At 36.6% G+C, this 26,169-nt stretch overlaps 1 protein-coding gene across 2 annotated transcripts in view; it reads left to right on the top strand.

The window, feature by feature from the left end:
- Nucleotides 1-869: 869 nt before the first annotated feature.
- The window catches only part of MINDY2 (MINDY lysine 48 deubiquitinase 2), a 62,779-nt gene continuing 37,479 nt past the window's right edge, over nt 870-26,169 (top strand). For both annotated transcript variants that reach the window (XR_012073269.1, XM_072962336.1), the window contains exons 1-2: nt 870-1,827; nt 16,527-16,584. Coding sequence is in view for 1 of the 2 variants with exons in the window: in XM_072962336.1 (XP_072818437.1) it covers nt 982-1,827; nt 16,527-16,584 (904 nt within the window). In the remaining variant the exon portion in view is untranslated. The remainder of the gene's footprint in view (nt 1,828-16,526; nt 16,585-26,169) is intronic.

Below are 26,169 nucleotides of genomic sequence, written 5' to 3'. Positions count from 1 at the left end.
AATACTACCCTAATCTCCTTTTACGTCCCGTCTACTCTGCCTTCTCTGAAAACTGAATGGCCTTCAGAGGAGTAGGTTCTCAATAGAAAAGTCACTTTTCCAGGAACAGGCACTTCTCACTCCGTGCAAAGCGAGGCCAAGTTAACAGAACCGCAAGGTCTTGGCTAATGCAAGCACAAACTGATTTATTATGATTGGCCCAAATTACCCACTTTTTTTTTTGCTGCGCAGGCCAATATCCACAACCGCACTGACGCCTCATGTAGGGCAAACGTTTTCACCAGTAGCTGGTGGGGAGCACAGTGTTTCTCAGCCAAAACCGGGGGAGAGTGGAATTTGTGCAGTGTAGTAATCCAAACATCTCGAGTGTATTCCAGCCTTTAAAATCTGCATCTCGTAAGACATTCCTTCCATTTTCCACAATACAAGCTGGGAAAACAAATCTCCTGAGTCCTTCAGGGACGACCTCCTTTCCAAATACTACAACCACTGCCAACTCTCCATCCCCGAGCCCAAGGCTGAACCACAAACGACCCAGCTCTGAAGGGTCACACCCGAGCTGTCCGCCACCCGCCTGGCCTTTAAAGAAGCCGCGCGCGGTCTAGCTGCCCCAGAGTTCAACTTCCGGCCACATAATGAGAGGATGTTTTTCTCCAGGCCACTCCCTCCTGGCCACGCCCTCCACGCCTCGCCTTCCGAGCGCGAGCCGGAGCGCGCGGGCGCGCGGGAGGGGCGGGGCCGCTTGGGCGGCCGCTGAGATGTTCTCCCTCTCCAGCGGCGTGAAGGCACGCGCAGGCACGCCCAGGGCTGGCGGACAGCGCGGCGGCGCGCGCGCGCGCTCCCGGGGCCCTCCCCCGTGACGTGCCTGGCCGAGGCCGCGCAAGGGCGCTGTAGCTGCCAGTGCCGCTGTCATGGCGTCCGAGGCGCTGTCTGAAGAGAACCCGCGGCGGTCTCTTTAGAGCGAGGGGCTGGCGGCTGGTTATGGAGAGCAGCCCCGAGAGCTTGCAGCCGCTACAACACGAGGTGGCCGCTGGGCCAGCGCCAGGGACAGGTTCTCCGCAGGAAGGGCGACAGGGGACCGGGCTCGCTGCTGGGGATGGTCCTGGAGTATGGGCGGCGGAGAGCAGCGGCGGGAATGGGCAGGGGGCGGCGGCCGCCGGGAGGAGCCTCTCGGACTCGGTTTCCCCCTCCGGCTCTCCTCAGGTTCTCGCACCCTGCAGCTCCTTCCCGGGCTTGGACTTGAAGGAGAACGATTTGGAGAGTCTTGCTGCCCAGAAGGCGCCTCTGAGAGGGCAGCACAAGGTGACCGCCTCCCCGGAGGCAGCCGAGGCCGAAGCCGGCCATGGGTTGGGTCCGGCCGGAGACGCGAGCGCCCGCCCGGATCCCGCCGGCACCTGCCGGGCAGAGTCGGCAGCCGCGGGCTCCGAGGAGCCCAGCAGCGGCGGCGGCCTCAGCAGCAGTTGCAGCGACCCAAGTCCTCCTGGGGAATCGCCAAGCCTGGACTCCCTGGAGTCGTTCTCTAACCTGCATTCTTTTCCCAGTAGCTCCGAGTTCAATAGTGAGGAAGGCGCGGAGAACAGGGTCCCCGAGGAAGAGGAGGGCGCGGCGGTGCCGCCCGGGGCTGTGCCTCTGTGCGTGGAGGAGGAGGAGGAGGAGGGAGAGGCGGCTCAGGTGCTGGCGGCCTCCAAGGAACGTTTCCCGGGACAGTCTGTCTATCACATTAAGTGGATCCAGTGGAAGGAAGAGAACACACCCATCATCACCCAAAATGAGAACGGCCCCTGCCCTTTGCTGGCCATCCTCAATGTTTTGCTTCTGGCCTGGAAGGTACATTCTGCAGCTTTCTATTAACCACTGGTTTTGGGGAGGGGGGAGACGGGTGAGGGAGCTGCTGCGTGTCAGCTGATGGCTTCTTCTTTTCTTTCCTTATTCATCAGCCAGTCCCTTTTTCTTCTTACATGAAACTCATTCTGAGACTCCTGTTGAAAGAATATTCCCGTATGTACATCAGAAAGAATTGCCGGTAACCTCAGATCTAATTAGAGTTCAACATTCAGTTGTGGCTGATATACTTGGAAGGACTTAGAGCATCCTAAACCCTTTGGGGTTTTTTTTTCCTTTTTCAGTTTTATTAGGTAGAATTATTACAGTTTGACTGCACATACATTATATTGCATGTAAAAACATATATACAATATACTGCACTTTTTTAGTTTACATATGTGTACTGATCATTGTTTCTAAGAACAAATTAGAACTTTAGCTTTTTACACTTATGTAGTTATCCTTTGATTATTTTTAAACTATACTTTTCTATGTTATTCTTTCATACTGACTTTATCACCTATGTCAAAGAGTGAACAATTGGGGAAAATGATCTTCAGAAGTTACCATCAATCCATGATACCACGGAGCAAGTTTTGATGATTATGTTTAGTCTGTTTTCCAACTCATGCTTGCTCCATTTCGATATGGATCCTTATGGAAATGGTAATAGGGAAGATGTGGCCCCTTAGACAAATTCCATTTAAGGAAAAGTGATCGTCTGAGACCTAATTACCATAACTTCTTGGTTTTCAAAGATTGTTTTTATTTTATGCATGATTTTTACTTGCCTCATTTCGTTGGCTGTACTTAGTTAGACATTACCAGTAACCACACATCAGAATGTGTTAAGGGAGCTATTCCATAACAACCAGAATAAGATTAGATATATCCCACTTAAAAGAGCAAAAAAGGGAAGGGCCCTTCCAAAGTAAGTAAATTGAGGACTCAGGAGTGAATTACCCGTAAATTTAGTGTCTTATTTAAACTTGAAGTTTTAACTGGCTGAGAAGATGCATCTTAGAGCACATATTTTACTTTCAAATTGAGAATTGTATCTGTAGATAAAATGTTCCCTAGAAAAAAATAAGCTGGATTATTGTGACCAGTTAGGAAGAAAATCAAATAAAGGGAATAGTATTTAAGCCCCTTCATTCTTTACTAGCACAGGCTGATGCAAAAGGAATAAGATTAGAAATATTACCAGATCGGGTACATAGTGGCACTCATATGTTTTAAGTGCAGACCATGCCTGCTCCTGAAGAGCTGTCGAGTTATTGGGAGTTGCAGCATTTGACTTCTTGAAATTATTAAAGAACAATGCAAGACAATATTCTATAAATACTAGGTTATAGGAAACAGATTGAAATGCTTTAGATATCCCAAAAGGGGAAATTTTCATTTGGTCTGGCTTAGTCCCAGAGAGCTTCATGGAATTTGTGGATCTTGAAGGAAGCTTTTAAGAAAAAATAGAACTTAAAATAACAGGAAAATGTAATTCCTGGGAGAAGAAAGGGTATAAACAAAAAGGATGAAAATAGAATGGAGTGAGTGTGTGTGTGTGTGTGTGTGTGTATGTTTGTGTTTGTGTTGGATGATAAGAGTGATAAGTCTGTATTACAGAATAAAAGAAAATAAGATTGGAAAGGTAAAGAAGAGCCACTTGATGAAGGCCCTTGAATGTCAGACTAGGGAGTTAGACTTCATTCTATGAGCCAAAGTCCCAGCCTTTTTGTAGGAAGGAATAACGGTTTCCTTTAGGCTCTTCTCACTTCCTACTTATCTATATAGTACTGCAGAAGTTTGGAAGAAAGAGCAAGTATTGTGGTCTCGAATATTTGGGGATAGATGAGATGGGCATTGAACTGACTCTTTGAAAGACATGGCTTCAAGTGAATGATCATATGTTTGGGTTCCAACTATATGTGAGGTACTAGAAATAAAAAGATGAGTAAGATGCAAGTATGCCCTTATGTAGCTCAGTCTTAATGGGGAGACAGACATGTAACAGTAATCACAGTGTGCAGAAGTTCTAAATATGCTGTGGAATTACAGAGAAAAGTGTACTTGGGGATGGAATGTGTCAAGGGAAAGCTTCATAGAAGAGGTAGCCTATGAACTGGATCTGAAAGATGAATACGAGAAGTTCCTTCCAGGCAGAGGGAATGGTATATTCAAAGATACTGAAGCAGAAAAAGATTTGTTCTATTTGGAAACACCAGCCTTGGCTGGACTACGGTGGAGGTGAAGGAAATGGCAATAGCAGGAAATAAAGTTGATGTGTTGGGTTAGACTGTGAATGAGCAGGCATGCTAATGAATTTTGAGATTATTTTATAAATCTTTGGTTCTTAGCCTTCTTTCTGCCTCCAGGCTATTGATGCATACAAAAATTACTCATCACTAATCATCAATGATTGATAAGGAAGTGGATTAATAGGAGCAGGGTTGGAAAGAGCAGTGTTCTCAAAGTGAGCCAGGGGTTCTAGAGGTCAGAGCTATTTTCATAATAGTACTGGGATGTTTTTTCCCTTTTCCACTCTCATTCTCTCACAAGTGTCAATACAGGCTGCATGATGTGTGTTGACATCATTGCTCTGACAGTTAGTGGAATGTGTGCTCATGCATTCTTGTGTTTAAATTTTTTTTCAATTTTTATTTCCAGTGTGGTAAGTGTTAATAGATGTAACCCACTTAAACAAGAGCTCTTTGGGATCCTCAATAATTTTTAGAACTGAAGAGGTTCTTGAGACCAAAAAGTTTGAGAAATGCTATAGTAGCAAAAAATAGTAAATAGGATATGAAGGTAGTTGTCAGATTTCAAAGGACTCATTTCCAAGCATGTCTAGACTGTCTGTATCACTGATAATAGGGACCTATTATAAATTACTGGTTAGAGGAATGACACAATGAAAGTGGTCTTTTTATCTGGAATTAGACTAGAAGTGAAATTGTAGTGAGTGTAGCAAGAAGAATCGATGAGTATAGCTTTTTTGGATGGAGAATTCTTTGCTCCTTCTCTTTAATGAGGATGATGTCACAGCCTGAATGATGAAGTGATTACTAACTGGATATAGGAAATGAAGGAGATGACAGTTTTTCTAACCTGGGCAAGAGAGACTGGTTGAGTCACTCAGAAGATAGGGTGTTTTAGATGGGAAAGCTGATGTCAAAGTTTGGTTATGTCAGGTTGGAAATGTCTGTTAGTGGGACATAAAAATATAAATGCTTATTATGCCTCTAGAAGCATGGACTGGGCCTCAGGAAAGAGTCTACGATTATGAGAAAAATTGAATTGGGAAATTATTGCATAGATGTAAGTATGGTATTCATGAGAATAAATGAGTTCTCCATAGAGAGTGGTGAACAATAGTTCTAACATTTTGCCATCCTGGTATACGTGAGGAACTACAAATTGCCAGCATAAACATCCTGCCTATCCTCCCTCTATTTTCCCCACTGCCTTTTCCATCCCATTCTCCAGTAGACATAAAGAAAATAGAGGAGTAAAGATTAAAGTTGGTGGGGAGAGGGTGATGTTAAGGCCAAGAGAGTGTAAAAGAGACCAATACAGGCACAATTTGAGATGTAAACAGAACTAGAAATAGGACAATGTCATGATAGTAGTCTGGGAGAGAGACTCTAATTAAAAAACAGTCAGTTATCATTGTCAAATGCAATAGCATCAAGGAACTTGTAAAGAGGGAAAGACTGCCAAAAAGGACAGGTATCAGGACAAGGTTGCTGAAAAGTCAGGATAACAGGAATAACAGAATAGGTGGTAAAATTCTCTTCAGAGGAAAAGAACAACAATCTTTTTTTCTGAAGTAATGGAAGGAATGAGTCAAGGAAGATACAAAGACAAGGTCATGTTAAGGTGGAGGGGCAGATGGAAAGTAAGGCTTCATTATCGGTTTGGGCAGAATAGTAATTGATGTCATCAGTGAAAACTATTGAACTTGTCAGTAATTAAGGAGAGGTTGTGAAGCATCGAGGGGTGAATTTTGTGAGAAAATTAAGTTGTATTTTATAGAAGTTCTAAACTCACTGGAAATTATGCCTAGTAATTTGAGGCATAAGGAGAAAGTAGTAAGTGGCAGTAGGTAAATCAGGGTATTCTTTAAAAGCTTCTAGTATATCAATTTTTGGGCTTTCCCCAGTATTTCTCTTATCCCTGGAGATAGGAACAGGAAGAGTTGCTGGTTAGGATTATCATGGATTGGACTTTTCAAGAGTTGATTCATGGAGTCATTGGAATTAGAGTTGAAAGGAAAACAGTTGATCATCTCTTTTGGAGGAGGATGAAGTAATGATAAAAAAAAATAATAAACTAAATATATTAAGAGGATTTGAGAGATTCAAAGGAAGTAAGTGCCATGGTTCTGAGTAAGAGATGACAGTTAAAATTATCAAAGAGGGTAAGTACTGAGTTGGAAATGTTGGGGTTTTAATTAAAAGTGTTGGTTTAGGACTAATGGGTAGTCGGTGATCGTTAATAATCTATAAAATAGTTGAGCTGTGATAATCCAACAAATCAAGAAAGAAGGAAATCTATTCATTAAATTTAATTCAAGCTCACATTTCTAATTTTGTTTAACTGTCACCAGGTAAATATACACACATTTATGTCTTGGAATACATTTCATTTTGCTTCTTTAGACTATTTTTGGTGTATTTTATGGTTTTCCTTTAATCTTTTATTCTGTTAAAAACAATGACATTTATAGGTATATTTGAGAGCTGTGACCCAATTAATCATTTATTTATAAAAATCACTTGTTTATAAAAATAAAACAAGTCAGAAGAAATATAAAATATAAAATTTACTTTCTAATGATACTGGCCTATGTTATAAATGTTGAAACTGAATGATGGGTACTTGTAAGTTGATTATGCTGTTATTTTTCTACTTTTGCATGATTTAAATTTTGCATTATGAAGCATTTTTAAAAACTTCTGCCTTAATACTTTTTTTAATTGAAGTATAGTCAGTTTACAATGTTGTATCGGCCTTAATATTTTTATATTTATGAAGGTATTACTTTAATAACAGTGGGAGTCCCTGCTTTGTCATGCTTTCGTTTTCTTATAGAAAGAATATAGGTTCTAAGGCCCACATACTCAAAAAATATATATATATAAAATATATACTGTACATTGTGATAGAGGACATGCAGTATTATGTGTCTAGTCATTACGTAGTGTTTTCATGGAAGATTGAATGCACTGCTCTGATTTAAGATGCTGGAAGCACTTCTCCTTTCCTCTGTAGTCTTTTGGGTAGGAAATTCTTTTTTCCCTCTTTTTCTTTGCTTAGCAGGAGCTGAGACAATCTCCTACTCCACATCAAGGGAGGAACACCAGGATTCTGAAGCAAGATTGCTTACATTAGGCTGGTTGCTCCAGACATTAAACCTATAAACTGTAAAATAAGGATTGATACATTTGATTCAGAAAAAAACAAAGAAGCTTAAGATTAAGGGGGGAAAAGGACAAAAAGACACCCCCTCCCCCCAAAAAAACTTCACCAGGAACTAAATCAAAACACACACTACAAACTGAAGGAGTCATCTCCTAGCTTATTATATGTGTCTAAGGGCTAATTTCTTAATTTACAAAGAGCCCTTATAAATTAGAAAAAGATGAGCGACCCAATAGAAAAATGAGCAAAAGGTCATTAGCAGAAAATTCAGTGAAGTTCAAATGAACATATCGTTTGTCTCATTATCACGTGCAGAGAGTGACCTCTTGCCTCCTTGATGACTTTTCTTTTCCCATACCATTTTCACAGATAACTCTTCTTACTTTTTTTTTAGTATTTTTTTATTTGAAATATAGTCAGTTTACAATATTGTGGTCTTCTTACTTATAAGTTTTACTTTACTTTTTTTTTTTAAACTTCCTGACTAATAGGAACATTGGAATCACACAGATTTTCTTATATGCCCCTTTTCCTAAAGTAGGCACACAGCTCTTTTGAGAATTTCCATGTCTGTTTATTAATTACAAAAATGGAAAAACAGATGGTGAGCCAAATATACCATTTTAGCCTCTGCCCACCCTGTTTGTTTTTTTTTTAATATAGATCCTGTAAGAAGAGATTAAAAAGTTCATACAACGGTCGAGTTTTGTCTACACAAAAGATGCAAGTAACACTTCTGAGGCTTCCATTTCCTGTCTTTCCTAAGAATTAGGATTGGTGTAATACCTCTAGATTTGTGAGATACAGCGGACATAGGCTGAGGATGGTATGAATACTCCCTGTGGTGGTTGTCCTATTTGTGATGTGCTCATTTTCTCCTCCGCTTGCTCTGAGTAGCCCTGCAGGAAAACCTTCCCGTTCCTCTTCCAACCTTGTCTGTGTTGAGTCCCAGGTGAAGGACATTTGAGCATAGGTGGTACTGGCAACCATAGGGCTTCGAATAATAAGTACTCAATTATTTTTATGTCCAGATACTATGCTAAGTCTTTTACATGTGTTATATGCATTTTATCTTTTAATTTTTTCAACCCCATCATGAAATCCTTACATACACAGTGTTCTTATTTTACATATATAGAAAATTGAGGTGCATAGAGTTTAAATAACTTACTCTATAAGTAAGATTACCATCTGCTTCAGAACCTGAACTCTTACTTGAGATATTTGGTTGGAAAGTTAAAATTCAAGATATCAGTAAGCCTAGTGGACAATAGGTCTGGGACAAAGTAGGGTGAAAGAAGAGATAGTGATTAAATCAGAGAAGCAGAATCAGACTTTGTGATTTCTTAGAACAAATCCTGGGGATCTGGGCTTCATACAGGTTCCTTCTGTTTTTAGCCCCCTGTGCCTCATCCTATGTCTTCTGAAGTATCTGACAGTTTCAGAGCCTTTCTTGAGTTCTGTGGTGAATGAACTTGCCTTTGCCATCAAAGTTTATTAAATATATTCTTTGGTATTTTCAGTAATATGTAACTTGTCTCTCCTGCCACTGTCCTAGTTCAGGTCACTTTCATCTCACCTGGACTACTTTAGCAGCCTTCCAACTGGTCTCTTGTCTTCTATTAGTCTCATTTATTTTTCAAGCAATTAGGTTTTTTTGGGGGTTGATTTTTTTTTAGTTTGCTGAGCTACTTAAATATAAGTCCAGTGAAATTTGAACTAAAGATATCTTCTTTTATTTATAAATCTTTTATTGGGAAAATTTCACTGGAACAACATTCCTTCATTGTTTTAAAACCCTTTGAATTGCATATAAAATAGAACATTCTTGAAAATCTAATACATGTGAATATATCTGCAGCTTCTGATGTTTTTAAATAGTTTAATTAGGCCTTGGTATTACTCTGAGAATGGCATGTAAATTATGATAAAAATTGATGGTAAAGTGTTTTAAATTGGCTTAAGTTGAAGATTGTCTCTTATTAAATTTTCCTGATTTGAAATACTGATGGGAAGTAGAAAGTCAGTTAGATTTACTAAGAAATCTGAATTTTAGTATTTTCAAGTACAGTAATTATTCTTAATAATAAATGAATATTATGTATAAGAAATTAGACTATAAAGCATGGTGTATAGTAGTTTGTAATATATGTTTATTTGCTGGAGCTAGAGTTAGTCATGTTGAAAGGAACCTTAAGTTTTTTCAGTCCTTATTTTGAAAAATGCTACATTTTTTCTGATTCCCATTAATACTTCCAGTATTTTCTCAATTTTTTTCTTATAAACAGTTTTATTTTTATTCATTTATTTATTTATTTTTATTTTATTAGGGGGGAGTTAATTAGGCTTATTTTTAGAGGAGATACTGGGGATTGAACCCGGGACCTTGTGCATGCTAAGCATGCTCTCTACCACTGAGCTATAGCCTCCCCCTAATACTTCCAATATTTTCTAAAAAATTATTTCTTTACAGTTTCAACTAAAAAAAAGAATGCTATATGATTTACTGCATATTTTCAACATTAGTGAAACTTCAACTGAGAAGAAAAAATTGTATTATTTAGTGGTCCATTTTACCATAAGTAATGCAAAAGTAAACTATAGCACAGAAATCAGATAATTCCTGGACAAATTTAAAATGTTTGTCTCCTGAGTTCCAACTCAACACTCTGAGTGTCAAACTAAACTTCACAGTTATGAAGCAGACATCATTTTCTTCCATCACTATCTTCCCTTACCCCATTTCTTATTTTTTATTAATTGTATGGATCTTAAGTTTTAAAGTCTTCTGAGCCTTAGAGTCAGCTTCAATTGTTCTTTCTCCATCATCCTTCACTTTTCATGGGTCAAAAGTTCTGTCAGTTTTTCATTTAAAATATATTTCAGATTATGTTTTATGTAAGATTTCATTGAAAGAAAGTGTTGCTGTTTTTAAAAGTCTGTAAATGGTGGTATAATAGAAGGGGTAATTGGTTTTGGAGTCAGCCTCCAAGTCACATCATAGCTCTACTGCTTTGGACAAGTTAACATTTTAATGCCTTCATTCTTTGAATGAAGATAACTACTTTGTACCATTGTTATGGATTAAGGTAATTTGCAAATTGAATGGCATTTAGCAGAAGTTCAATATATTTAATTTTTGTTCTGACTTTCTTAAGAGCACAGACTGGTAAATACTCACTTTTTTCTTCCAGCTTTATTGAGTTATAATTAACATATAACACTATATAAGGTTAAGTTGTACAGCATAATGATTTGACTTCAATATATCATGAAGTGATCACCACAGTAAGTTTAGTGAACATGTATTATCTCATATAGATACAAAATTAAAAAATAGAAAAAGTAATTTTTTCCTTGTGACAACTCTTAGTTACTCTCTTAATAACTTTCATGATATAATATAGAGCAGTGTCAATTATACTTATCATGTTGTACGTTACATCCTTAGTACTTACAACTGGACATTTATACCTTTTGAATGCCTTCATCCAATTACCCCTCTTCCCACTCTCCACCTCTGGTAACTATAAATCTGATCTTTTTTCTATGAATTTGTTTTTGAAATATAATTGACCTACAACACTATGTGAGTTCCTGTTACACAACATAGTGATTCAATATTTCTGTATATTTCAAAATGATCACCAAGATAAGTCTAGTTTCCATCTGTCACCATACAAAGATATTACCTAATTATTGAGTATATTCACCACACTGTACATTTCATACCCATGACGCATTTGTTTTGCAACTGCAAATTTGTACCTCTTCATCTCCCTCACTTTTATCTCTCCTATCTTTACCCCCCTCCCATTTGACAACCTCCTATTTGTTCTCTGTATCTATGACTCTGTTACTATCTTGTTATGTTCATTCATTTGTTTTTTAGATTCCACATAAAAGTAAAATCATATAGTATTTGTCTTTTTCTCTCTGACTTGTTTCATCTAACCTAATTAATACCTTTTAGGTCCATCCATGTTGTCTCAAATGGCAAGATTTCATTCTTTTTGTAGCTGAGTAATATTTCATTGCACATATGTGCCACATCTTCTTTATCCATTCATCTGTTGATGGCCACTTAAGCTGCTCCCATATCTTGGCTATTATAAATAATGCTGCAATGAACGTAGGGGTGCATGTATCTTTTTTAATTAGTGTTTCTGATTTCTTCAGATAAATACCCAGGAATAGAATTACTGGATCCTATGATAGTTCTCTTTTAAAATTTTTGAGGAACCTCCATAATGTTTTTCGTAGTAACTGCACCAGTGTACGTTCCCACTGTTACTCAGGAGTTCCCTTTTCTCCACATACTTGCCAGCGCTTGTTATTTGTTGTCTGTTTAACAACAGCCATTCTGACAGGTATGAGGTTATATCTAACTGTGGTTTTGATTTGCATTTCCCTGATTATTAGTGATATTGAACATCTTCTCATGTGATATTGGCCATCTGTATGTCTTCTTGGGAAAAATATCTATTCATATCCTTTGCCCATTTTTTAATTGGGTTGTTTGTTTTTGTTTTGTTTTTATGCTAAATTGTGTGAGTTCTTCATTTGTTTTGGATATTAATCCTTTACTGGATATAGCATTTGCAGATATCTTCTCCCGTTTAGTAGGTGTCCTTTTTGTTTTGTTGATAGTTTTACTTTGCTGTGCAAAAAGCTTTTCAGTTTGATGCAGTCTCAATTGTTTATTTTTGCTTTTTTTTCCCTTGCCTGAGGAAACATAATTCAGAAAAATACTAATTAAACTAATGTCAAAGAGATACTGCCTATGTTTTCTTCTAGAAGTTTTATGGTTTCAGGTCTTACATTTAAGTCTTTAATTCATTTAAAATTTATTTTTGTGCATGGCATGAGAAAATAGTTCAGTTTAATTTTTTTTGCATGTAGCTATCCTGTTTTCCCAGCACCATTTATTAAAGAGGCTTTCCTTTCCCCATTGTATATTCTTGCCTCCTTTGTTGTAGATTAATTGCCCATGTAAATGTGGGTTCAATTCTGGGCTTTCTATTCTGTTCCTTTGATCTGTGTGTCTGTTTTGGGGCCAGTACCATACTGTAGCTTTGTAGTTTAATTTGGAATCAGGGAGTATGATACCTCCAGCTTTTTCTTCTTTCTCAAAATTGTTTTGGCTATAAAGATCTTTTCTGTTTCCATGCAAATTTTATAATTTTTTTTTCTACTTCTGTGAAAAATGCCATTGGTATTTTGATAGAGATTGCATTGAATCTATAGATTGCCTTGGTATGTGAACATAACAATACTAATTCTTCCAGTCCATGAGTGTGGTATATCTTTCCAACTGCTTATGTTATCTTCAGTTGCTTTTGTAAGTGTCTTACAGTTTTCTGTGTACAGGTCTTTTACCTCCTTAGTTAGATTTATTCCTAGGTATTCTTTTTTGATGTGAAATGCAACAGTTTTCTATATATTAATTTTGTATCCTGCAACTTTTCTGAATTCATTGATGAATTCTGGTAATTTTCTGATGGTATCTTTAGGATTTTCTATGTATAGTATGTCATCTGTGAATAGTGACAGTTTTACTTCTTGCTTTCCAATTTGGATTCCTTTTATTCTTTTCCTAGCCTGGTTGCTGTGGCTAGGACTTAAAATACTATGTTAAATAAAATAAAAGTAGTGACTTTGGACATCCTTGTCTTGTTCCTGATCTGAGAGGAAATGCTTTTAGCTTTTCACCATTGAGTATGATGCTAGCTGTGGGCTTGTCATAAATGGTCTTTATTATGTTGAGGTATGTTCCCTCTGTACTCCCACTTTGTTGAGAGTTTTTAATCATAAAATGGATGTTGAATTTTGTGAAAAACTTCTTCTGCATCTATTGAGATGATCATGTGGTTTTTATTCACCAGTTTGTTAATATGGTGTATCACATTGATTGATTTGCAGATATTCAACCATCCTTGCATCCCTGGATAAATCCCACTTGATCATGGTATATGATCCTTTTAATGTATTGTTGAATTTGGCTTGCTAATATTTTTTGAGGATTTTTGCATCTGTTTTCATCAGTGATACTGACCTGCTTCTTTTTTTCTGATATCTTCTTTGAGTTTTGTGTCAGGGTGATGCTGGCTTCTTAGAACGAGTTCAGAAGTGTTCCATCCTGTGCAGGTTTTAGAATGGTTTGAAAAGGGTAGGTGTTAACCTCTCCAAATGAATTCACTTGTGAAAGCTTTTGGTCCTGGACTTTTGTTTGTTGGGATTTTTTTCCCCCTGATTTAATTTCATTAGTGGTAATTGGTCTGTTCATATTTTTTTTCCCCTCCTGGTTCATCTTGGGAGATTGCACATTTCTAGAAATTTTTTCATTTCTTCTAGGTTGTCCATTTTATTGGTATATAGTTGTTGGTAGTAGTCTCTTATGATCCTTTGTATTTCTGTGGTGTTGGTTGTAACTTCTTTTTCATTTCTGATTTTATTGATTTGGACTCTTCTCTCTCTCTCTTTGATAAGTCTGGCTAGAGGTTAATCAGTTTTGTTTTTCTTCTCAAAGAACTAGCTCTTAGTTTCATTGATTTTTTTTAGTCTCTATTTTATTTATTTCTGCTTTGTAAATACTCAATTTTTATCTCCTCAACTATATCTTCCCAGCTTTAAGGAGGTGTTAGAATTCAGACTTTGTATTTCTTGAGTACTTATTAATTGGCGTTCTGATTAAACATTAACAATGTTCTTTGGCTGGTCATTTTCATACTTACCATCAGTTATATAAACTACTTTTTATTTCTTAGTACTACTGGGTCTTCTGCATTTCTTTCCCTGCTCAGAATATCAAAATCACAGGTATCAAAATCTTGGCATATCACTTTTGGAATGTTTTACATTCCTGCTTAGGATATTATTAATACTTCAAACAGAAGGTTTTGTTGTTTTTATTTTTGGTCTAGGGCCATATGGTCTCTGTTGCAAAGATTCAGTGTTAGTGGGAAACAGGCATTTCTTCACTATTATAGTCTTTTGTCCCTAGTTTTAATGAACATCCAAAATATTTTATTGGCTTAGATTGAAGAAAAGAATATATCACCGAGTTTGCTTGTGAATAAGTCAGCTAAAATATTTGTGTATTTGTTGTTCCACTTTTGAAATCTGTATAAAGGTCATCATTTCCTATTTCAGATGTTTGAAGCAAGACATGGTAGGCAGTTGTTATTATTTGGAAATTTCAAGAGTAAGCCCTGAAATCATCTCTTTGTAGAAATCTAGGATTGAGAATTTCCCAAATACATATGCTTGCTAGTGCCTTGGTTTCTTATTTTGACAACTTTATAGTAGGACTATTGCATTGACCAGAAGAGAATAAGCTGTTTGTTTATGGAATTTTCTGGTGAACATATTTCTGTAGTGAATCTTCTTGGAGTAAAAGAATATACAGTTCTTATTTTATTTAAGAAACATTGTTATGTGTAAATGGGACTTTCCAATTGGTCTGACGGTTGTTCAGAACGTAAATATTTACAGTGTATATAAGTTACTGGTTTAAATTTCTGACCTTCAAAGTGGTACTCAAACATTTTGATAAAATATTATAAAATAGCAGTTAAAATCACCTAAAGCAGGGATCAACAAATTTTTCCTGTAAAGAATCAGATAGTAAATATTTTAGGTTTTGTGGGCCATATGCTCTCTCTTGCAAAGATTCAGCTGTGCTATTGTAGTGCAAAAGCAGCCAAAGACAGTACATAAACAAATGAGAGTGACACTGAATAAAAGCTTATTTAGAAAAATAAGCAGGAGCCTATAATCTGCTAGTGAGTTTCAGTTTTAAAATATACTATATATGGGAACTCTCTGTACTTTCTGCGCAATTTTTCTGTAAACCTAAAACTGCTCAAAAAAAAAGTATTACTATTTAAAAAAAAAATTCCAGAAAATAAAAATAACCGAGAATCAAGATTAAAACCTCCATGGCATCTCTTGGTTTTCACTGAATGATAAATCTGCTAGATAACTAACTCATAAGCACTAACTGTCATGTATGCTCTCAGAGGGTCTCATACTGTTTTGTTTTACAGGGATCTTTTTTTAGGACTTACTTTATTCATTGATTAAAACAAGAAATTGTGACATACTGTTACCATATGTAACCTAGCATAAATGCTCAGAGCACCTTCTTCAACACTTGGGGGACTTGCTGGAGAAATTGCTAATTTTAAAATGTCCTTGGTTAAACAAAATAATTCCTGAAGAATTTTTAATTATACTGCTATTCTCCTGTCATTGATATGTTAGTTACTCTGAGTTTCCATCCTACAGTATCTGTTTTTCTTCTATTCTATGACTATACCGAGGAGTATGTGTTTCAATGAGTCAAACTAAAATATTTACAGTTATTGGCTGTAATACTTATGTAACTCATCTGATAATTAATTTGAAAAATTAAATTTAAACTAATGTGTTGTAGCTGAATTAACTTTTGAAACTTAAATATGACTATAACGTATGTATTTACTTTTAACCTTTTTATTGTGACATACAGCACATACAGAAAAGTACATAAAACAGAGATGTCCAGTTTAACAAGTTATCATAAAGCAAACGGTGGAACTACCAGGCAAGTCAAGATACAGAGCATTGCCAACATTTCAGAGGCCTCTTGTATGCCCTATTCCAACTATAACTCCTTCCCTTATTCCTAGGGCTAACGACAGTTGTGATTTTTATAGTAGCCCTTTCCTTTTCTTTATATGTGTACAGCTCTAAACAGTATAGTTTAATTTTGCCTGTTTTTAAATTTTACAGATGGACTCATATAGTTTGAATCCTTCAGTTTATGACTAATCCTTTATACTGTATTCATTTTAGCTATTCAACAATAAAAATGGCCACTATAGACTGAAGTGATGAGATACTGAGCTATGTTCAAGGCTGTGTTCAGTAGAACTGCTCCCATGAGTGACCTGCCGAAACATGTTTGGTGTCTCTTCCTGCCTTTTAACTACATCTTCTATCATGCAGGACACTGTTGCAGGTGCCTAATGACAACCAGGATGAGTGATGAAAGGCATAGCACTTGGCTTTGGAACAGATTTCCCAACATCTCTGGGATCTTATATCACCCTCTAAGTTTTATGGCGATAGGATTGACTTTGTTGTATTAAAGATTGGTTATAAAGATCTTAAAAATGTGAATGTTGTATACACATAGTAGATACACATAATACATATACAAACTTGTGTTTCTGACTAAAGAAACACTTTAATCACCAAAACATTTGATTTTATAGAAAAAATACTTTGTTTTTCAGGTGAAACTTCCACCGATGATGGAAATCATAACTGCTGAACAACTGATGGAATATTTAGGTTAGTGTTGAAAAGTGAATGATTTTTATATCTCTTTTAAAATAAAACAAAGTTTTCAAAACTTTCAAATATATTACCAAATTTCACCTTTTGAAGTGCTATTATATGAGCTATTTTTAATCTCTTAATTAAAAATTTTTATCACTATGTTACTGTTCTTGGATGTTAAAGCCTTCTTTCTGACCAGCATTAAAATTTTGTAATGTAAATAAGGAGACTGGTGACATCTGGAAAACAACAAGGTACATATTAATTCCAATAAATTGCAGAATGGGAAATGGCACAGAAACCCTAACACTTCATGCAGATAGGGTTTAAAAATACTCAGTAGACTTGAAATAAAACCCAGGAAGTGCTTTAGAACAGTGCTACCCCAAATATAATTACTTAATCTATGCCAGTCTGTAAAATGTTAGTTACCAGTCTGCAGTGAGATAGAAGCTTGTATTAGAATGTAGAGTATTTAAATTAGTAAGCACACTAGTCCATCTGAAATTTTTTCAGAGTGAAATTTTCTTAATGAAGGAAGCAATGTATTGAATTGCATTCTTACAAAAGCTTCTCATTTCAAAACAGACCAATAATGCACAGTTTGCAGACCAGCTGCATTGAGTAGAACTTGTTTACAGAGCAGGTAGTTATATATCACCCTGAAGTCTTTTACAATTTAGCAAATAAAAATTTTTATGTTTATACTGTTACCAAATACGAAATCTTAATCCATATTTACAGCTTTTTTAGTAATTGAATTTTTATTTTGAAAAATCTTGTTAGTTGTTTAGTTTGTCTATGCCATTCCAGACAACTAGCTAACTAATTTTTCGTGAGATGTAGGCTTAGTGAAGTAATCGAGATTGCATCTTTTGGAAGACCTTTTTCTTTATGTAACTAATGTCATTTAATCCCATTCACAAGCCAGGGAACTTCATAGTTAATTGTTGATTACTTTGAATACCTAGCTATCTGGAAGTAGAATGTCTGTTTATACCTTTTTTAGCTTAGCTTAGAGATTCTTAAACTTTGTGGTTTCTGAATTACATTTCATGGAGAAGGCTGAAATATGCTTGGTACTTTTGAGGAACAGCCAGTATGACTGCCAAGGACTATGCAAAGGGAAGGGATTAGGATATGAGATTAGAGAGGTAATAGGGTAATGTCACATAGGGCCCTAGGCTACTATAGCAACTTTGGCTTTTGCTGTGAGTGATCTGGGAAGCCATTAAAGGATTTTGAACAGAGGATTGACATGATCTGACTTTGAGTTTAACTAGAATTCTCTGGCTGTTATGTTGAAAATAGAAGTTGGTTGGTGGTAAAGACAGAAGCAGGGAGATCAGTCAGGAAGCTGTTACACTGGCAAAAGATAGTGGTGTCTTCAAACAGGGTAGTAGAAGTGGAGATTATAAAATGTGGTCATATTCTGGATACAGGGCTGACAGAATTTGCTGATCAGTTGAATTGGAGTGTGAGTGAAGTCAAGGGTTAGTTACCCTGTAGTTTTTGTATTGAACAACCAGAATGTTAGAGTTAACATCAATTGAAACAGGGAAAAAAAAAATGGAAGGAACATGTATAGGGAGGAACATCAGGAGTTTGGTTTTCAGATGTTTATTGACATCCAAGTGAAGATATCAGGGAGGCAGTGGGATGTAGAGTTCAGGGAAGTGTAGATCAGTGCTGTGCAATAAAACTTTCTGTGTTGATGGGCATGTTCTTTATCTGTGCTGTCCAGTTTCATAGCCCCTAGCCACATGTGGCTCGTGAGCTCTTAAAGTGTAGCTAATATGACTAAGGAGCTAAATATTAAATTTAATTTTAATTAATCTTAATTTATATGGTAACATACTCCTACTGGCTACTGTATTGGAAGTGCACATCTAGCCTGTTAATACACATTTGGGAATAGACAACATATATAAATGGTAGTTAGACTGAGTGAGATCACGAATAGAATAAATGTAGATAGAGAAGGGAAGAGATGAGTGGACTGAATCTGGGACATGCTAGTGATTAGAAGCTGAAGAAGAGGAAGAATAGGCATGCTCAGCTATGTCGAAGAAAAACAGGAGACTGATTGCCTAGAATCTAAATGAAGAGTTTCAAAGAAGAGTGAGAGATGAGCTGAATCAGATGCTGCTAATAGGTCTTGCAGGATGAAGACTAAAAAATGACCATTGGTTGAGCCATAAGGAGGTAATCGGTAACCCTGACAGGTACACGGGATGAAAACCTGACTGGAATGGGCACAAGAGAAAATTAGAAGCTCTCATACGTAACCAGTACGAATGTGACATAATGCAGCCACTGTGGGAAATGGTTTGTCACTTCCTTAAAAAGGTAAATATAGAATTACCATATGAACCTACAGTTCACTCAAGAGAAGTAAAAATACATGTCCATACAAAAACTTGTACTGAAATACTCATAGCAACATTATTCATAATAGCCAAAAAATGGAAACAGCCTAGATATCCATGACTTTATGAATGGATAAACAAATGTGGTATATCCATACACTGAATCATTATTCTGCCTTAAAAAGGAGTGTGCTGATAAATGCTATAGTATGGATAAACTTTAAAGACATGCTAAGTCAAAGAAGCGAAGTCACAGAAGACCACATATTCTATGATTCCGTTTATATGAAGTGTCCAGAATAGGCAAATTTATACAGACAGAAAGTAGATTAATGGTTGCTTAGAACTGGGGGAGGTAGGAGGGAAATAGAGATTGACTGCTAATAGGTATAGAATTTCTTTTAGTTGGAGGGACAAAAGTGTTTTAAAATTAGATCATGTTAATTTCACAATCCTGACAAGAGTACTTTAGACAAATAGAAGAATTAGTCTTGGGTAGTACAGATAGTTCATCCTTAGCAATGGGAGGGAAGATAGAATGTATTAAAAATAGATGCAGGTAAGTGGGTAGATATGGTTCTGATAGCTTGTGGAAGGTCTTTTGAGTGTTTTTCTTTTTTTTTCCTCAATGAAATGGGAAACCAGTTCATCAGCTAGGAGTGAGGTTGAAGGAGGAGTTGTTGAAGATGAGAAGGGAGATATAAAATAGTTGCCTAGACGAGTGGGAGAGTGAATAGGGAGATGCTGGGTAATTCCCTAGTGTTACCTATGAGGTTAGTGAGACCAGCCAGCATGGGTGGTATGATTTCTCCAGTTGTATTCAGCTGCATGAGTATAGGTCTGAATAGCAGGATTGAACCAGAGTTGGGTTTTGCCAAGTGAGTATGTTGAAGAGTCTAGGAAATTGAAGATATGTGTAGAGAGTGATTATAATGCTGAGCCATTGAATTTCAGTTGCATTAAGAGACCATAAGGATATAAATATGTTGAAGGAAAATGTGATTGGATTAACGGATTTGTAGGCCCTGATAGACTTGAAGAATTTTTGGCACCTGGTAATAACAAACACATGTGACCATAAGATCTGAGATAAGCTAAAATGTAAGATTTTTGTTGGAGACGAGGCCAAGAAACAAAGGCCAGGGTATTAGATGGGTTATCTCTATGAGTATTGAGATTACTGAAATTTATGGCAGGGTTTGTGTCAGAAAGAGAGTGAGCTGGGAATGAGAGGATTCAATGAGAACTTCTCAGGACCAATGAGAAGTTGGTAGAGTACTATAGTCAGGTGGGTGGATAATGGGTAGTTTTATATGATGGCCCGGGTATTAAAACTAGGTATTTTAGGGAGGATAGGGAAGAAGAGTGACAATAAGGAGCAATAGATACCTGATCTACCTCCAGGCTCACTGGTAAAGAAAAGAGCTTTCGCTAGAGAGGGCAGGAGTGTCATCAAAGGAGAACCAAATTTCATTTAGGCAAGAAGGTGAAGGATACATTAAGAAAAGAAAATACTTAGAAAATTTTGTTGTTGAGAGACCATGAGTTCCAGGGGCACTGAAATTCAAGATAAGAATTTAGGAGTCATTCATATAAAAATAGCATTTAAATCTGTGGAAATTGATGAGCTCATTAAGAGAGAAAGTATAAAGAGAGCAGAAGTGGGTCCAGGATTGTCCCCTGAAATTTCCCAGCATGCCAAGATTTGGGTAAAGCAGTGTTTCTCAACTATTTTTTTCATTATTGTCCCCCTAAAGAGCATTTGTAGACATTTTTGTCCTAATCACTCACTCCAGGAAATTTTAATACTGCAGATACATTGTTTGTCTCTTCATGTACTGTGACCCTTTGAAGACCACAAACCATTATAATATCTAAGAAACTTTTCTCCCACATTCCAAGAAGCATTTTTTGCTCCACCCCCTGCTGAAATGCATGGGTCAGAGGATAGAGAAGTGAGGGAAGGAGTAACCATTAAGATAGGAGAAAAGCCAGAAGAGGGTGATATAGAGAAGCCAAGAGAAGGAGAGTATTAGAAGGGAAAAGAAGGGATATTGAATACTGGAGAATACTTTCCACATGATTTGACATCATGGAGGTTATTGTGACCTTCACAGAAACAGTGTCAGTACACTGATGGGCTGGAAATGGAGTGGTGAGTTGAAGAGCATCTAAGAGGTGAGTAAATGAAGACTCAAGTGCAAATAGCTTTGAGAAGTTTGTCTGTAGATGGGTATGAGAAGTGGGTGAAGGCTTAATGGGGAACATGAGACTTGTTCCTAGTTTTGTAATATGGTTAGAATCTAAACCCTTATAAAGAAGCAGGAAGAATGTTTTGGTAGGTGGAAACTATTTTAAGCTCAGGCTTGAGGTGAAAATAGGTAAGACGTATTTGGAAAAACGGTGAAGGAGTACAATTTGACTGTGGTTGGTAACTCTGTATGTTACACTGTTCTAGGAATGGAGATTAGATTAGCAGGTTCAGCTAAACTTGGGAACTAGGCAGGGGTGTTTGGCCACTTAATTTATCTTAGTTTCATAAGTAGAGTAAATAACATGTTAAATACAGTTTTTAGGATGGTCTGATTGAGACCAAGTAGGAAATAGTAGTTCAGATGTAGTCAAATATTGACAGATTTTTGAATGCCTACTATAAATAGAAAATGTATATTTTTGAGCCCAGTTTCCTATTCGTCTCTTCCATATCCAACCACTGTCTGCCCTACTTTTTTTGTTCTCGTATCGTGACCATAATAATCTAAACCTGCACTGTCCAGTATAGTAGTCACTAGCCACATGTGGATATCGAGCACTTGAAATATTGCCAGAGTGAATTGAGATGTTCTTGAAGTGTAAAATATACACTGGACTTCAAAGATTTAGCGCACACAAAAAAGAATATAAAATATCAGTAATTGTTTATAATGATTCTGTTTTGAACTTATAGTGTTTATAATATACTAGGCTAAATAAAATATGTTGTTAAAATTAATCTCACTTCTTTTTACTTTTTTTAATGTGGCTACTAAAAATTTAAATTTACATACGGACTTACATTTGTGGTTTGCATTATATTTCTACTGGACAGTGCTAACCTAAATTGTGCCACCACTCCACAGCTTCTGATTTCATTCTGGCTCTGCTCTCTGTGCTGTCGTAGGCTGATGCCACTTACCTATCCTCCTCCCTGCTAGTCAGTGCCGTCACTCTACTTGTCTTTGTGTACACTACCCAGTGAGAAAATGAGCTCATTTGCTGTTAGTTTCCATAACCAAAGAACACGCAGTGGGAGAGACCCATGAGTATAGGCAGAGGGCATAGGAATGGAGGTGCTAATAGTAGAAAAGGGTAAGATTGGAGTGGAAATAAAAGCATCATCAATTGTAATACCTCATCATTTTACAGATGACATAAGCTCAGAAGGGTGAGATAGTGTGCTGTCTCCATCTGGGCACTTAATATGATTTTTTAAATGCTGAAAGGCTAGTATTCTCAAAAGTATATCCCTTTTCCCATTCCACCCCTCAAAAGTATTTTTAATATATTTTAAATTCCTACTACTTGTCTGGTTCTTCTCCCCCCCTTTTTATTATCCAGCAAATATTTACTTATCATGTACTATGGATAACTTATTTGAAGGTGTCAACAATACAGTCAGTGTGACTATGTAAGTGTACTCTACTATGAAAATGTTAACATGGTATTTTTCTTGGAAAAAAACTAACTTGGTATGTTAAATTTATCTGTTAGCTGGCAAAGTCCTGAGGAAATAGGACACACAATAGAGAATTTTTTTAATTATAGGAAAAAAGAAAAATTGATGAAGAATATCTAGATCTGGGGTACCTAAAGAGGTTTTAAAGTCCTGAATGAGGGGACTTGGCTACTAGGGACACATAAAAGTTATATGATCCCAGTGGGAGGTGGGGGAGAAGTGAGCAAGAGTGATGTGAGAAAAGAGATTCTGAAAACTCTCCCTCACCAAAAGTGAACTTTATTCAAGGCCAATCCTGCCAGAACAAATTGTTTAATTTTCTAAGCTATTTGGATTTTCTCCTCTTGAGATTACTCCAGTTCTCTGGAGGAACCAGAGATATTTTTGCATTAATAAACAAACACTAGAAGAAAGATTGTAAAAGACTGTAAAATTAATTGCTTCCCTAGTACCTAGCTGAGGAACCACAGGAAATGGGAATTTCGACTGGCAAAGGTTAGAGGAGGAGTGAAATTTAATTTGGAAATTTCTGTTACTAGAGCATTAGAGCAGGGCCAAACATGGACATGGCTTGTTGGAGGACTCTGGCATAGAGAAAGGAACATGGCAAGCTAGGATACCTAAGAAGCACTAGGAGGTCTCATAAATAAGGTGAGGAAGAAGTGCAGGTGGAAAGCAGAAAATGGGTAGGAAGATGAAGTGAAGAAGCACAGCATAAACTAGAATGTGCAGCATGATTTTAACCGTCCAAGCTAGTTTGTATTGATGGTGAGACTAGCACTATGTATTATAGTAAGGAAAATAATTATTGAGATGGTGGTACTGTCTGACTTTTCAAAAGATGACTTATTTTTATCTTTTGAAAACAAATACAATAAAAAGAGGTCAGTGTTGAAGCATTTTAATTTTGTTCAGAGTTGACTATCTCTCCTTTTTTCCAGATGCTCACCTGGGGTAAGTTACCTTCTGCCAAGCCCTCTCTTCCGTTTTTGGCTTAATGTAGCTAGCTGCAGGTTTTTGTTTCTTGATTTCTCTTTGTCTAGAATGTCCCATTAGGAGCAAAATCTTACGGATTAATTCTTTGAAATTCTTTCCTCTCTCTATATACTGGTACTTCACAGCATGATTTATTGCCAATTCTTTTGTTTCCTCTCCTCTCCAAATTAGCCTACATACCATCGATATCTTCCTAAGCACCAATTTCATCCTTCACTTGTCTACTTAAAAGCATAAAGATCCTTTATGATTTTTTCACAAACAGCCAAACCTATTAACATATTATTTATAATTTTCTATAATCTGATCAAGTTTACCCGACCAGCCATTATTTCCCACCACCCTGCAACATAATCTTATATATAAACCTTCTTATAATCTGTCCATATGGCATGATGTTTCCTATGTGTGTTTTTTCCATCACTCATTCTCCCTCAAAGAATCCTTTTTCTCTTACTACCTTGGCAAGTTCTGTCCATTTTTCTGAATCTGATTTAGATACTATCCTCTCCAAAGGATATTTCTAAGTGCTACAGGCTTTATCAATATCTCTTTTCAAAATCATTTGGTACTTAAGGCATTTATAACACTGTACAGTATATTATACTTTATCATTTTATTATTCTGTTTCCTGTATGCTCTTTGCCCAACTGGATTATTAGTTTCTTTAAGGGAAACAGGCATTTCCAAACAGGGTATTTGCTTTAACCTGTTACTAAACACAGAATAGATTCTCAATACTTTTTGATTGAAATAGTGTTGTTGACCAATTTTGATATAAAAGTTAGATAAGCTGGATAAAACAGCATTCTTAAGAGATGATTTGTTTAGATACCTAAAACTGAAAGATGCTCCCTTAGAAACTCAAACTCAGTCTTATAAAAAATCTAATTCTCTATTACAAACTTCCCTAAAAATAGAGATAACCATTGCTGCATATGTATCACCCCAAAATTTGGTTGCTTAAAATAATGAACCTTTATTATCTCATGTAGGTCAGGAAGCTGGGTGCAGCTGAGTGATTCTGGCTTAAGCTCTCTCTCTCGTGAGGTTGCATTCAGTGTGTCAGCTAGGATTGCAGTCTCATCTCTAGCCCAACTCAGGAGGATCTGCTTTCAAGCTTACATGGTTATTGGCAGGATTCAGCTCCTCACAGAATGTTGGATTGAGGTCCTCAATTCCTCACTGTGGCCAGAAGCCTCCTTCAGTTTCTTTCCATGCAGGTCTCTCCAAGACAGCTCAGAATACGGCATCTGGCATTCCTTAGAGTGAGCAAATGAGGGAGCACTGTGACGAAAGCCACAATATTTTGTATTCTAATTTTGGAAATGATATCTCATTAATTCTGTCATTTTATTCACTAGAAGTGAGTCCAATCCACACTCAAGGGAAGGGGGCTATAAAAAGGTATGAACATCAGGAGATAGTGATGATTGAGGTCCATTGAAGAGGCTGCCTCTCTTAACCAGGCTATTCGCTTGTCCAAAGAGCTTTTGTGACATCAGAAAAAGAGGAGTTCTTAACTGGGTCTTTTCCCCAAATTATTCTATTCTTAGCATTTTCTTAGCATTTAAGCTTTTAATCGATGATAGCATGTCTAGGGTCATTTTAATATTGAATTGTATAGTATTCTGCATCCTGACCCTTCTAAAGTGTCAAGAAAGCATATACTACAGTGTTATCAGGATAAATGCAGAAATGAAATACTGGATACAAGTATAGCAAATATGCTCGCAATTATTTGAATAAATAATGTATGAAAGTTACTCAAAGCATAGTTTTTGGTTAAATGTATTAAAACCTCAACATATAAATATACAGTGTGCCATGTATCGTAAGGACACAAACATATTTATTAAGAGTGTGTGTGTGTAGAATATTATATTTCTATGAATCAATTTAATGCTTTTAGGGCTATATATTTCTATGAATCAGTTAATTTAATGCTTTTAGAGTTCCTGTGCCTATGGTGGAATAAAATTATTACTAAATTTTGCTGTCTTAAAGTTCTAATTAAAGCATAAATAATAATATATTGATGTTTATAGGTATTCTTTTATTGTCAGAGTTGGAAAGATTATCAGGATGCTTGAGGCAGTCTTTAGAAGTTTATATTGAATTAGAAAATAAAGATTATATTAACAATTTCATCAGCATGTTAGTGATTTGGGAGGCTGGATGAGAAGCTGGTTCCACATATTACTGTTTATATCAAAATAAATTCCAGATAAGTTAAAGATTTAAACATTAATAAAAGCAAACATAAAATTACATGAAGAATGCATTTGTGAATGTTTGTATATTCTGAAAAGGTGAATAGTTTTCTAAACATAACATCCAACCCAGAAACTATAGTAGGAGAATTGACTACATTAAAATTAAATATTTCTGTATGGTGAAAAATAGGCCAAAAAATGAGGAAAATAAATATTTACCACACATATAACAGCAAATGTTCTAATTCCTCTAATTGGAAAAGAACTTTTGTAATTCAAGAAAAAAATAATACTTGTATAG

The sequence above is a fragment of the Vicugna pacos genome, chromosome 6, assembly GCF_048564905.1.
Source record: "Vicugna pacos chromosome 6, VicPac4, whole genome shotgun sequence".
NCBI classification, from domain to species: Eukaryota; Metazoa; Chordata; class Mammalia; order Artiodactyla; family Camelidae; genus Vicugna; species Vicugna pacos.
This window is presented reverse-complemented; position numbering and strand designations above follow the sequence as displayed.